Raw genomic sequence first — 14,627 nt, 5'->3', positions numbered from 1 at the left:
GCTACTGCGATCATGTAAATATGCTCTTAAAGTCCAGTTTTATCTTTAAACCAAACCGCAAAAAAGTAACTTTTTTTATGACTTATTTTTTTACTGAGTAAAGTGGAAGCCATCTGGGTTCTGACGGCGGGTTGCTAACGTGACCTGATCCTTACTGGGACGTGCAGCAGCGGTTTGGCTGCCTCATTCCTCATCTTGTACCCATCCAGAGGGATGTGTTCGATCTTTCCGCTTTGGACGAACAGCAGGTGCGTCCCCGGGGTGACTGGGCTAACATCGGGCCGCGGCGTGGGACCCACAGGAGGCGCCGTCACTGCGTGGTTGATACCTGTGGATGAGGTGCCGGCGGTTTGTTGCTGTAATGGACTGAAATGGTTTTTACTGGGTCCTGGTTTGGTCTCAGACTTACACAGGGCTGTACTTCCTGGACCGGTGAGGGTGTTGGGGATCTCCCGGCCGTTGGCGTCCACACACCAGCACTGTCTAATGTGGGCGTGGCACTGCATGGGCTCGTAGGCACCATGCTCGTCACACTGCGGGATGTGGTGTCCAACGGCTGGATGCGGGTGTTGGAAGGATCCAGATGCGGCGGCCTGAGCGTTCTCCCTGTCACGCTCGCACTGGGACAGCTCTCGATCTGTGGACACAGAAACATAATCAGAGTGAGACACTTACAGGACAGAGGAGGAACTGCACACCAGGAGCAACGCCACCAACGGAAACCGGACTCCAGCAGGATCTTGGTTCCTGTAGAACCGGATCATCTGCAGGCAGTAACGTCACCTCCGGTACTTTTCAAAGATGTACTTTAGACTTGTTTCGTTCAATGTGTGACGTCTACAGAAATCAAACAAGCAAATGTAGCGGCTTTGACTGTGTTGTTGCATTTTTGACTCCTCCCACTCAATCTACTCGGGACGCAAATTCACGATCTCCGGCATGGAGAGGCGGACTCTCTGTCCAGTCAGCCAAAAACCCGGACTCTGGCCTGAGTGTCCAGAGACTCCTGTAGCTGTCGGGGGGGCCTCTGGATGACCACGTGTACAGCGTCTCCTGCTGGCCTCCATCACACAAACACTTGCACAGACTCCACCCACAATTAAACCGGAGCAGTGCTCAGAGAGCCGCCATAATCGCAACACCACGTTTACCTCCTCTGAGAACTGAGGACTGTTTTTTTCCCATGATGCCTTTTTGTTCCCGCACACAACCAAACGGCTCGAAACCCAAACGCCATAAAAATAAATAAAGATAAAGACGTGTTCTGGGTTCATGACCTCCATTAGTCTGCAGTGTGAAGTCGAACCTGACAGGAAATGTCTTTACGGGTCTGAATCTCCCTCAGTGACCTTTGACCTGTACAGAGAGTCTCGTTTATCAGAAGACGAGACGATGAGATGCAACCTGCTGCTTTCCCACAGAACTGTCAAAGTCTGATTCTGCACCTGAACTCAAAACTTAAAGCACAAGCAGTCGTCCAGTTGTCCTCCAGGTCCTCGTGGATTTTCCCAAACCATTCCCAGACCAGGTGTGGAAGGTTCTGGATCTGCTTAGAGTCTCAACCTTCAGAGGTGAGCTTGCAGGAGACGCCCCACCAGAACCTCCGTCATCCACACCAACGGACTTGTTTCAACGTGGGGAAGTTCAGGTGGTTGAGGACGGTCCAACATCTCTTCAGTCCGTGTCTGATGGCGTCCAACTGTTTTGTACGGGAACTATGTAATATCTTGTGGAAATACATTGTGTCCTTTACGTGGCCACGCCCACTACTTATGATGTCACACATTACTTCTTGTTACTAAAGCGGAAGTTCACCCTGTGGATCCATGACTGATGCTCGTCGTGTGTGACTCCCGTCTCCTCTCCAGACTGTTTGGCTCCGTCACCAGGTCCTCCCACTGAAGGACGTCTAAAGGTCTGAGGACTTGAATTGGTTACTGACCTGAGGACACGGGGCTGCACTGGAAGCCGTCTCCATGGAAACCTAGCTGGCACCGGCAGCTGTAGGAGCCGTGAGTGTTGGTGCAGACAGCGTCCCGATGACATCGTCCCTGGCGGCACTCGTCTACGTCTGAAAAGACGGAATCACAAAGATCAAGAAAAACACAGTCTCCAGGTGGCGTCCCGTTTCCGTGGAAACGACTGTAGAGGAAAACACAAGCAGCCACTCGGCAGAGTTTGTCCGAAGGCACATGGGAGACTCACCATGATTCCACTTTTTTCTTTTTTAACATTCTTTGTGTGTTTTACTCGACTGTGAAATGTCTCCAGTCACAGCCAGCGAAGCTTCTAACAGCTTCAGCCTTATCATGGGTGTCTTGATGGCTTTCCTCACCGACCTTCTTCATTAACATTCACTCTGACGGACAGATTTCCTGTTCTACACTTTAGATTTTTTTTTTAATGATTTATTTCATTATTAAGCTACCTAGCTAGCTAGCAGCTGTAAAGGTGATGATTAGGATGTCCTAACGGCCGTCTGTTTATCTTCAAAACTCAAACAGCAGCTTCAGTCAAACTCGGTGGATAAACTCCGGACTGTGCACTCAGAACACAGGTCAGGCTGAGGTCATAAGTCAAGGTCAAAACAGGTTGTTGTCTAAAGCAGATGAATGATCATATGTCAGGGACGGGACGAGACACTGAAACTCTAAGCTGTTACTCGGTGGCCGTGAGCGGCTGCAGGCTTCTGGATGCTGCGTTTACTTGTCTCATTAAAGAGGACGAACAGGCCCGGATCCAGACCGATTTGGACCGATGCAGTTGCAGCGGTCAAATTTTTTTTACGCATCGTTCGTCATCAGTAAAAAAAAAAAAAAAAAAATCTTGAATAATCCCGAACGTGTCCCCGCAGTGAACACAGCTTTTCGGTGGTTTTCATGTCAACCTATAGTCTGTAAATTATACGTTTTTTTCAGAGTTTCAGAGTCATACAGACGTACAAATAAAGTGGGATATTCAGGGTTTGGTCTGCAGCAGGTCTGTAATCAACCATTTCTGCAGCGCGGCTCCACTTTGAAGCGTGAACCATTGAAGCAATGCTTCCATCCACTAGCTTGTTGGTTCTTTGATTTGCTGCTCTTCAGAAACGGCATGTCCGCTTCTTAACTCCTCTCAAAGCCATTAAAATATCATGAGTCACTTTGTGTGGATTAAAGTCACTAACTGGGACTCTTGTCTTGTTGCAGTCAAGAAACGAGAATCGTCCTCCGTTCCGTCACAGCTCCAAACGCTGAGCGGCTCTCTGCTGAGACAGAGTCCGCTCAGAATTAATAACTTCAAAATGAATTGCTGCTTTAAATAAAATGACACCTCTTACAAACGTTGTAATACAGACAAGAAACTACAATCGAGTAAAACATTTTTTTTCCTCCCAAAATGAGACGTCCTGCATTTCTTTACAAATTACATCCTGATGTGCAGCACAGCAGCTGTAAGAGCTCAGCTCAGATATATGGAAACACATTCATGCCAATAAAGTCTGAAAAGAAATGTTTTTGACAAAACTACAGATTTTGTTTATTCCTATTTATGTCCAGAGATCAAGGATCCAGTGACCAATTTCATATTTATTTACTTTAAGACTCAATAAAATGTTCAATTTCAATTTAATCGGCTTATAAAGTGCCAAATAACAACAAAATATGTGCAGAATTGTGATGTATTTGTTTTAGTATATTTAGTCATGGACATGATGAATATTGTTTCTAATTTTGATTGGTATCAATGGAAAATGTCTTCTGTGAACTGTCTGTATCTCAATATATTATTATTAAGAATATACGTATGCAGTCATTTTTATTGATTTTATCAACTGAAAAAAAAAATCATATATAGATTCAGGTATAATTGAAAGATCCATCCATCCATTTTCTTCCGCTTTATCCGGAGTCGGGTCACGGGGGCAGCAGCTCAAGCAAAGCCGCCCAGACCTCCCGATCCACACACACCTCCCCCAGCTCCTCCGGGGGAACCCCAATGCGTTCCCAAACCAGCCGAGAAATGTAGTCCCTCCAGCGTGTCCTGGGTCTTCCCCGGGGCCTCCTCCCGATGGGACGTGGCCGGAACACCTCTCCAGCGAGGCATCCAGGGGGCATCCGGAAAAGATGCCCGAGCCACCTCAAGTGACTCCTTTCGACGTGGAGGAGCAGCGGCTCGACACCGAGCTCCTCACCCTATCTCTAAGGGAGCGCCCAGCCACCCTGCGGAGGAAACTCATCTCAGCCGCTTGTACTCGCGATCTCGTTCTTTCGGTCATGAGCCAAATCTCATGACCACAGGTGAGGATCGGAACGTAGATCGATCGGTAAATCGAGAGCTTTGCCCCCCTACTCAGCTCTCTCTTCACCACGACGGTCCAATACAGCGACCGCATCACTGCAGATGCTGCACCGATCCGTCCCTCACTCGTGAACAAGACCCCGAGATACTTAAACTTCTCCACTTGAGGCAAGGACACTCCACCGACCTGAAGAGGGCAAAGCATCTTTTTCTGGTCGAGAACCATGGCCTCGGATTTGGAGGTGCTGATTTTCATCCCGGACGCTTCACACTCGGCTGCAAACCGCCCCAGTGCACGCTGAAGGTCCTGATTTGATGAAGCCAATAGAACCACATCGTCCGCAAACAGCAGAGACGAGATTCTGTGGTTCCCAAACCAGACCCCCTCTACACCCTGGCTGCGCCTAGAAATTCTGTCCATAAAAATAATGAACAGAACCGGTGACAAAGGGCAGCCTTGGCGGAGGCCAACGTGCACTGGAAACAGGTTTGACTTACTACCGGCAATTCAAACCAAGCTCCTGCTGCGGTCGTACAGGGACTGGATAGCCCTTAGCAAAGGACCCCGGACCCCGTACTCCCGGAGCACTTCCCACAGGGTGCCCCGAGGGACACGGTCGAACGCCTTCTCCAGATCCACAAAACACATGTGAACTGGTTGGGCGAACTCCCATGAACCCTCGAGCACCCGATGTAGCGTGTAGAGCTGGTCCAGTGTGCCGCGACCATGACGAAAACCACACTGCTCCTCCTGAATCCGAGGTTCGACCATCGGTCGAATTCTCCTCTCCAGTACTCTGGAATAGACCTTACCGGGGAGGCTGAAGAGTGTGATCCCCCTATAGTTGGAACACACCCTCCGGTCCCCCTTCTTAAACAGAGGGACCACCACCCCGGTCTGCCAATCCAGAGGCACTGTCCCCGATCGCCACGCGATGTTGCAGAGGTGTGTCAGCTAAGACAGTCCCACAACATCCAGAGACTTAAGGTACTCAGGACAGATTTCATCCACCCCAGGAGCCTTGCCACCGAGGAGCTTTCTGACCACCTCGGTGACTTCGGCCTGGGTAATGGATGAGTCCGCCTCTGAGTCCCCAGTCTCTGCTTCCTCTTCGGAAGATGTGATGATGGGATTGAGGAGATCCTCGAAGTACTCCTTCCACCGCCCGACAACATCCCCAGTCAGGGTCAACAGCTCCCCACCCGCACCGTAAACAGTGCTGATGGAGAGCTGCTTCCGCCTCCTGAGGCGTCGGACGGTTTGCCAGAATCTCTTCGAGGCAGACCGAAAGTTCTCCTCCATAGCCTCCCCAAAGTCCTCTCAGACCCGAGTTTTTGCCTCTGCGACCACACGGGCTGCGGCACGCTTGGCCTGCCGGTACCTGTCAGCTGCCTCTGGGGTCCCACCAACCAACAAAGTTGGTAGGTGTGAACCACCGGGTTTGGGGATTGCCGCCGCGACAGGCACCAGAGACCTTGTGACCACAGCTACGAGCGGCCGCATCGACAGTGGAGGTGGAGAACATGGTCCACTCGGACTCCATGTCTCCAACCTCCCCCGGGATCTGGGAGAAGCTCTCCCGGAGGTGGGAGTTGAAGACCTCGCTGACAGAGGGTTCCGCCAGTCGTTCCCAGCAGACCCTCACGATACGTTTGGGCCTGCCAGGTCTGACCGGCTTCCTCCCCTCCCAGCGGATCCAACTCAACACCAGGTGGTGATCGGTCAACAGCTCTGCCCCTCTCTTCACTCGAGTGTCCGAGACACGTGGCCGAAGGTCAGATGATACGACTACAAAGTCGATCATCGACCTCCGGCTCAGGGTGTCCTGGTGCCACGTGCACTTATGGACACCCTTGTGCTCGAACATGGTGTTCGTGATGGACAAACTGTGACTAGCACAGAAGTCCAACAACTGAACACAACTCGGGTTCAGATCGGGGAGGCCTTGCTTCCCGATCACCCCCCTCCAGGTCTCACTGTCGCCACCCACATGGGCGTTGAAATCCCCCAGGAGAACAATGGAGTCCCCAGTCAGAGCGCTATCTAGTACCCCTCCCAGGGACTCTAGGAAGGTCGGGTACTCTGCACTGCTGCTCGGCCCGTAGGCAGAGACAACGGTGAGAGACCTGTCCCCGACCCAAAGGCGTAGGGATGCAACCCTCTCGTTCACCGGAGTGAACTCCAACACATGGAGATTGAGCTGGGGAGCAATAAGCAATGCGACCCCAGCTCTCTGCCTCTCCCCGTGGGCAATGCCAGAAAAATGAATCGTCCAGTCCCTCTCCAGGAGTTGGGTACCAGAGCCCAAGCTGTGCGTGGAGGTGAGCCCGACTATCTCTAGTCGGTATCTCTCAACCTCCCGCACAAGCTCAGGCTCCTTCCCCCCCAGCGAGGGGACATTCTACGTCCCAACAGCCAGGGGCTGTGAGCATGCACCGGGCTGCCGGGCCACCCACCCTCAACCACCACCCAATCCTCTCTACACCCGACCCCCCCGGTTTATAGAAACGGCCCCCAAACGGGTCGACTTTTTAAAATGTTGATGTGTTGAAAAAAGTAAATGTAAAAGTGGAGGCTGCGACTGTGTTTAGTAAAGACGTGAACACTGAGGATCTCTGCACTTTTTGTCCTCACAGAATGTCCTCGTGTACTCAGACTCGGTCCTGGTCTTTGGTCCGACTGTGTGAAGCATGTTTTTTTTTCTAAGCGTATGTGAGCGTCGAGCTGCACAGCTGTCAGACAGGATCTGTGTTTGTGGCCTCGTGGCCCCACACTGAATGATGTCACACAGCACAGACGTGATCCAGATTGTGTCCGGGAAGACGTCTGGACCTTTGCCAGTTCACACCCACAAAGTGTTTGTGTTGATGTGAGTTATAATTTAATATACTGACAGTCTGAACGGATGAAATCAGAATGGCCTCCATATGGAGGCAAAAAACTCTAACGTCAAATTAAAAGGAAAATTCTGTTGATTTATGTTTTGGATTTCTGTTGTGAAATACTTTTGCGTGTTACAGATTTCTTGCTGGTTTTGCACCTCAGGGCCACCGTACTTTTCTAAGCCACCTGTTTGTCAACACAAACTCTGTGTCGTTAGATTTATTTTTTAACAGTTAAGTGACTGTGTTTGTGCGTGTTGATCAGGAGACTCGTACGTTCGTACCGATGCAGACCTTCCCGTCGCCCGCGAGCAGGAAGCCGGGCGAGCACTCGCAGCGGAACGTTCCGGGCTGGTTGGTGCAGACGCCGTTTGATCCACAGACCGGAGGAGTCCGGCTGCACTCGTCAACATCTGTCAACAACAACAACAACAACAACGTGTGAAAACCAGAGCGGCACTCGGAGCGGCACACTTCAGCCGAGACCAAAAACATGCGTGGCCCCGCCCATGTAGACTTCACCGACGCGGATCCTGATCTGGATCAAACCTCTGCTGGTGCTGTGAGATCTGACAGGCTTCACCACCATAAACACACCAGCTTGATCCAGAACCCAAACCCGGACCTGATCAGCACCAAAGTTTAGTCGGTTAATAAGTTTTGTCGTTGCATCAAATTTCACAGAGATCCCAGAAGTGTTTATTTATATATTTATTTATTTTCAGTGTTTCTGCTTAAAGACATTTTTGAAGCTGATAAAATCCGGACAGATTTGTAATTCCGTTAATTTGTCCGTTAGCAGGATTACTGGTTAACGGGGACCCGCCCGGTCTGAGGTCCAGTCGACGGAACGCTGCGGCCGCTGGAGGTGAGATGAATTTATTTGTGTGGTCCAGCCGGGTGGGTGGGGCTTGGTGACTTCTTACAGGGTGCGTCGTAGCCGCTGCATTACCGTGCTGTTGATCAATAGGCGTGATAAGGTCAAAGATCAAAGTGTTGAGGCAGCGGTCAAACATCGAACCCGCATCAGAACATGAGCGTTAAACATGTTATGGTCAATATTATTATAATCAACACCACTATAATACAAACACATTATGACCTTTACATGTCACGTGACTCTGAGTGTCCTGGTCATGTGACAGCAGCGTGTCGGTGTTTTAACAGGAAGTAATCTTCTTTTTTACCGTAGCAGATGCGTCCGTCTCCTGTGAACCCGGTAAGACACTGACAGGTGAACTGACGTCCTTCAGCCGGTCTGCAGACGGCGTTGTGGTCACAGCCGTGTTCGCCTGTAAAACATGGATTCTTCTCTGGAGGGCCGCCTGTCAGAATCACAGGAACATCCTGTTAAAATCTCCAAAATAAAGCTCAGTGATGTTAGTCCAGAACAAAAACTTTTCTCTGGATGACATTTTAGTGGGACACATTAAACACGCATCCAAACACTCAACAAGTTCCTCTGAGAGCTCACCAGCAGCCTAAAAGCCCTCCCTGAGGTCAAAAGGGCACTAGAGGGCAATGCTGTGAAAATAGAATTTCCTGACCTTTTAAGTCTTGATGACAACAACATTCACAGAAAATGATTCTCGTGGATCAGTTTCATTCTCCAGATGGATGAAACGGTTGTAGACATCTGATTGTGGTCACAGGACTCGCTGTTCCCATGGTAACAGAAGCCAACCTGTGTTGCAGGTACATTTAGGCTGTGATAAAATTAATTCACAAGGAAATGCACTCTGAACACTCTGTAAATGCACTCTGAACGCTCTGTAAATGCACTCTGAACGCTCTGTAAATGCACTCTGAACACTGACTGCTCTGTAAATGCGCTCTGAGCGCTCTGTAAATGCACTCTGAGCGCTCTGTAAATGCACTCTGAGCGCTCTGTAAATGCACTCTGAGCGCTCTGTAAACGCATCTGAACGCTCTGTAAATGCAATCTGAACACTGACTGCTCTGTAAATGCGCTCTGAATGCTCTGTAAACGCACTCTGAACACTGACTGCTCTGTAAATGCGCTCTGAATGCTCTGTAAATGCGCTCTGAGCGCTCTGTAAATGCACTCTGAGCGCTCTGTAAATGCACTCTGAGCGCTCTGTAAACGCATCTGAACGCTCTGTAAATGCAATCTGAACACTGACTGCTCTGTAAATGCGCTCTGAATGCTCTGTAAACGCACTCTGAACACTGACTGCTCTGTAAATGCACTCTGACTGCTCTGTAAATGCGCTCTGAGCGCTCTGTAAACGCGCTCTGTAAACGCGCTCTGAACACTGACTGCTCTGTAAACGCACTCTGAATACTCTGTAAATGCACTCTAAATACTGACTGCTCTGTAAACACACTGAGCGCTCTGTAAACGCACTCTGAAAGCTGTCTGAATGCTCTGTAAATGCACTCTGAACACTGACTGCTCTGTAAACGCACTCTGACTGCTCTGTAAACGCACTCTGACTGCTCTGTAAACGCACTCTGACTGCTCTGTAAACGCACTCTGACTGCTCTGTAAACGCACTCTGAACGCTCTGTAACGCACTCTGTAAATGCACTCTGAACGCTCTGTAAATGCACTCTGAACGCTCTGTAAACGTGCTCTGAAAGCTGTCTGAATGCTCTGTAAACGTGCTCTGAAAGCTGTCTGAATGCTCTGTAAATGCGCTCTGAAAGCTGTCTGAATGCTCTGTAAATGCGCTCTGAAAGCTGTCTGAATGCTCTGTAAATGCGCTCTGAGCGCTCTGTAAATACGCTCTGTAAACGCGCTCTGAACGCTCTGTAAACGCGCTCTGAAAGCTGTCTGAATGCTATGTAAATGCACTCTGAACGCTGACTGCTCTGTAAACGCGCTCTGAACGCTCTGTAAACGCACTCTGAAAGCTGTCTGAATGCTATGTAAATGCACTCTGAACGCTCTAAACGCACTCTGAACGCTGTGTAAACGCACTCTGAACGCTCTGTAAATGCACTCTGAACGCTCTGTAAATGCACTCTGAACGCTCTGTAAATGCACTCTGAACGCTCTGTAAATGCACTCTGAACGCTCTGTAAATGCACTCTGAACGCTCTGTAAATGCACTCTGAACACTGACTGCTCTGTAAATGCGCTCTGACTGCTCTGTAAACGCGCTCTGAGCGCTCTGTAAATGCTCTCTGAACACTGACTGCTCTGTAAATGCACTCTGAATACTCTGTAAATGCACTCTAAATACTGACTGCTCTGTAAACACACTGAGCGCTCTGTAAACGCACTCTGAAAGCTGTCTGAATGCTCTGTAAATGCACTCTGAACACTGACTGCTCTGTAAACGCACTCTGACTGCTCTGTAAACGCACTCTGACTGCTCTGTAAACGCACTCTGACTGCTCTGTAAACGCACTCTGAACGCTCTGTAAACGCACTCTGAACGCTCTGTAAAAGCACTCTGAACGCTCTGTAAACGCACTCTGAAAACTGTCTGAATGCTCTGTAAATGCACTCTGAACGCTCTGTAAACGCACTCTGAACGCTCTGTAAACGCACTCTGAACGCTCTGTAAACGCACTCTGAATGCTCTGTAAACGTGCTCTGAAAGCTGTCTGAATGCTCTGGAAATGCGCTCTGAAAGCTGTCTGAATGCTCTGTAAACGCGCTCTGAAAGCTGTCTGAATGCTCTGTAAATGCGCTCTGAGCGCTCTGTAAATGCGCTCTGAACGCTCTGTAAACGCGCTCTGAATGCTCTGTAAACGCGCTCTGAAAGCTGTCTGAATGCTATGTAAATGCACTCTGAACGCTCTGTAAATGCACCCTGAACACTGTCTGCTCTGTAAATGCGCTCTGAATGCTCTGTAAACGCGCTCTGAGCGCTCTGTAAACGCGCTGTGAGCGCTCTGTAAATGCGCTCTGAACACTGACTGCTCTGTAAATGCGCTCTGAATACTCTGCAAATGCACTCTAAATACTGACTGCTCTGTAAACACACTGAGCGCTCTGTAAACGCACTCTGTAAACGCGCTCTGAGCGCTCTGTAAATGCGCTCTGAGCGCTCTGTAAATGCGCTCTGAGCGCTCTGTAAATGCGCTCTGTAAACGCGCTCTGAACGCTCTGTAAACGCGCTCTGAAAGCTGTCTGAATGCTATGTAAATGCACTCTGAACGCTGACTGCTCTGTAAACGCGCTCTGAACGCTCTGTAAACGCACTCTGAAAGCTGTCTGAATGCTATGTAAATGCACTCTGAACGCTCTAAACGCACTCTGAACGCTGTGTAAACGCACTCTGAACGCTCTGTAAACGCACTCTGAACGCTCTGTAAATGCACTCTGAACACTGACTGCTCTGTAAATGCGCTCTGAATGCTCTGTAAACGCGCTCTGAACGCTCTGTAAATGCACTCTGAACACTGACTGCTCTGTAAATGCGCTCTGAATGCTCTAAACGCACTCTGAACACTGACTGCTCTGTAAATGCGCTCTGACTGCTCTGTAAATGCGCTCTGAATGCTCTGTAAACGCGCTCTGAGCGCTCTGTAAACGCACTCTGAGCACTCTGTAAATGCTCTCTGAACACTGACTGCTCTGTAAATGCACTCTGAATACTCTGTAAATGCACTCTAAATACTGACTGCTCTGTAAACACACTGAGCGCTCTGTAAACGCACTCTGAAAGCTGTCTGAATGCTCTGTAAATGCACTCTGAACACTGACTGCTCTGTAAACGCACTCTGACTGCTCTGTAAACGCACTCTGACTGCTCTGTAAACGCACTCTGAACGCTCTGTAAAAGCACTCTGAACGCTCTGTAAACGCACTCTGAAAACTGTCTGAATGCTCTGTAAATGAGCTCTGAAAGCTGTCTGAATGCTCTGTAAACGCGCTCTGAAAGCTGTCTGAATGCTCTGTAAATGCGCTCTGAGCGCTCTGTAAATGTGCTCTGAGCGCTCTGTAAATGCGCTCTGAACGCTCTGTAAACGCGCTCTGAATGCTCTGTAAACGCGCTCTGAAAGCTGTCTGAATGCTATGTAAATGCACTCTGAACGCTCTGTAAATGCACCCTGAACACTGACTGCTCTGTAAATGCGCTCTGAATGCTCTGTAAACGCACTCTGACTGCTCTGTAAACGCACTCTGACTGCTCTGTAAACGCACTCTGACTGCTCTGTAAACGCACTCTGAACGCTCTGTAAACGCACTCTGAACGCTCTGTAAAAGCACTCTGAACGCTCTGTAAACGCACTCTGAAAACTGTCTGAATGCTCTGTAAATGCACTCTGAACGCTCTGTAAACGCACTCTGAACGCTCTGTAAACGCACTCTGAATGCTCTGTAAACGTGCTCTGAAAGCTGTCTGAATGCTCTGGAAATGCGCTCTGAAAGCTGTCTGAATGCTCTGTAAACGCGCTCTGAAAGCTGTCTGAATGCTCTGTAAATGCGCTCTGAGCGCTCTGTAAATGCGCTCTGAACGCTCTGTAAACGCGCTCTGAATGCTCTGTAAACGCGCTCTGAAAGCTGTCTGAATGCTATGTAAATGCACTCTGAACGCTCTGTAAATGCACCCTGAACACTGTCTGCTCTGTAAATGCGCTCTGAATGCTCTGTAAACGCGCTCTGAGCGCTCTGTAAACGCGCTGTGAGCGCTCTGTAAATGCGCTCTGAACACTGACTGCTCTGTAAATGCGCTCTGAATACTCTGCAAATGCACTCTAAATACTGACTGCTCTGTAAACACACTGAGCGCTCTGTAAACGCACTCTGTAAACGCGCTCTGAGCGCTCTGAGCGCTCTGTAAATGCGCTCTGAGCGCTCTGTAAATACGCTCTGTAAACGCGCTCTGAACGCTCTGTAAACGCGCTCTGAAAGCTGTCTGAATGCTATGTAAATGCACTCTGAACGCTGACTGCTCTGTAAACGCGCTCTGAACGCTCTGTAAACGCACTCTGAAAGCTGTCTGAATGCTATGTAAATGCACTCTGAACGCTCTAAACGCACTCTGAACGCTGTGTAAACGCACTCTGAACGCTCTGTAAACGCACTCTGAACGCTCTGTAAATGCACTCTGAACACTGACTGCTCTGTAAATGCGCTCTGAATGCTCTGTAAACGCGCTCTGAACGCTCTGTAAATGCACTCTGAACACTGACTGCTCTGTAAATGCGCTCTGAATGCTCTAAACGCACTCTGAACACTGACTGCTCTGTAAATGCGCTCTGACTGCTCTGTAAATGCGCTCTGAATGCTCTGTAAACGCGCTCTGAGCGCTCTGTAAACGCACTCTGAGCACTCTGTAAATCCTCTCTGAACACTGACTGCTCTGTAAATGCACTCTGAATACTCTGTAAATGCACTCTAAATACTGACTGCTCTGTAAACACACTGAGCGCTCTGTAAACGCACTCTGAAAGCTGTCTGAATGCTCTGTAAATGCACTCTGAACACTGACTGCTCTGTAAACGCACTCTGACTGCTCTGTAAACGCACTCTGACTGCTCTGTAAACGCACTCTGAACGCTCTGTAAAAGCACTCTGAACGCTCTGTAAACGCACTCTGAAAACTGTCTGAATGCTCTGTAAATGAGCTCTGAAAGCTGTCTGAATGCTCTGTAAACGCGCTCTGAAAGCTGTCTGAATGCTCTGTAAATGCGCTCTGAGCGCTCTGTAAATGTGCTCTGAGCGCTCTGTAAATGCGCTCTGAACGCTCTGTAAACGCGCTCTGAATGCTCTGTAAACGCGCTCTGAAAGCTGTCTGAATGCTATGTAAATGCACTCTGAACACTCTGTAAATGCACCCTGAACACTGACTGCTCTGTAAATGCGCTCTGAATGCTCTGTAAACGCACTCTGAACGCTCTGTAAATGCACTCTGAACACTGACTGCTCTGTAAATGCGCTCTGAATGCTCTAAACGCACTCTGACCACTGTCTGCTCTGTAAATGCGCTCTGAATGCTCTGTAAACGCGCTCTGAGCGCTCTGTAAACGCGCTGTGAGCGCTCTGTAAACGCGCTCTGAACACTGACTGCTCTGTAAATGCGCTCTGAATACTCTGCAAATGCACTCTAAATACTGACTGCTCTGTAAACACACTGAGCGCTCTGTAAACGCACTCTGTAAATGCGCTCTGAGCGCTCTGTAAATGCGCTCTGAGCGCTCTGTAAACGCGCTCTGAGCGCTCTGTAAACGCGCTCTGAAAGCTGTCTGAATGCTCTGTAAATGCGCTCTGAAAGCTGTCTGAATGCTCTGTAAATGCGCTCTGAACGCTCTGTAAATGCGCTCTGAATGCTCTGTAAATGCGCTCTGAATGCTCTAAACGCGCTCTGAATGCTCTGTAAACGCACTCTGAATGCTCTGTAAACGCACTCTGAACACTGACTGCTCTGTAAACGCACTCTGAACACTGAATGCTCTGTAAACGCACTCTGACTGCTCTGTAAACGCACTCTGACTGCTCTGTAAACGCACTCTGACTGCTCTGTAAACGCACTGTGAACGCT

General features: G+C 49.3%; 1 protein-coding gene across 1 annotated transcript in view; it reads right to left on the bottom strand.

Annotated features, from left to right (window-relative positions):
• LOC117525714 (nidogen-1-like) overlaps nucleotides 1–14,627 on the bottom strand; it is a 37,323-nt gene that overhangs the window by 6,446 nt on the left and 16,250 nt on the right. The window contains exons 9-13 of the mRNA XM_034187643.1: nucleotides 8,352–8,489; nucleotides 7,449–7,577; nucleotides 1,943–2,071; nucleotides 410–637; nucleotides 156–328 (exon numbers count right to left, since the gene is read on the bottom strand). Coding sequence (XP_034043534.1) covers nucleotides 156–328; nucleotides 410–637; nucleotides 1,943–2,071; nucleotides 7,449–7,577; nucleotides 8,352–8,489 — 797 coding nt within the window. The remainder of the gene's footprint in view (nucleotides 1–155; nucleotides 329–409; nucleotides 638–1,942; nucleotides 2,072–7,448; nucleotides 7,578–8,351; nucleotides 8,490–14,627) is intronic.

The sequence above is a fragment of the Thalassophryne amazonica genome, chromosome 15, assembly GCF_902500255.1.
Source record: "Thalassophryne amazonica chromosome 15, fThaAma1.1, whole genome shotgun sequence".
Classification (NCBI taxonomy): Eukaryota; Metazoa; Chordata; class Actinopteri; order Batrachoidiformes; family Batrachoididae; genus Thalassophryne; species Thalassophryne amazonica.
Note: the sequence above shows the minus strand (reverse complement) of the source record. Positions and strands in the feature narration are given on the sequence as shown.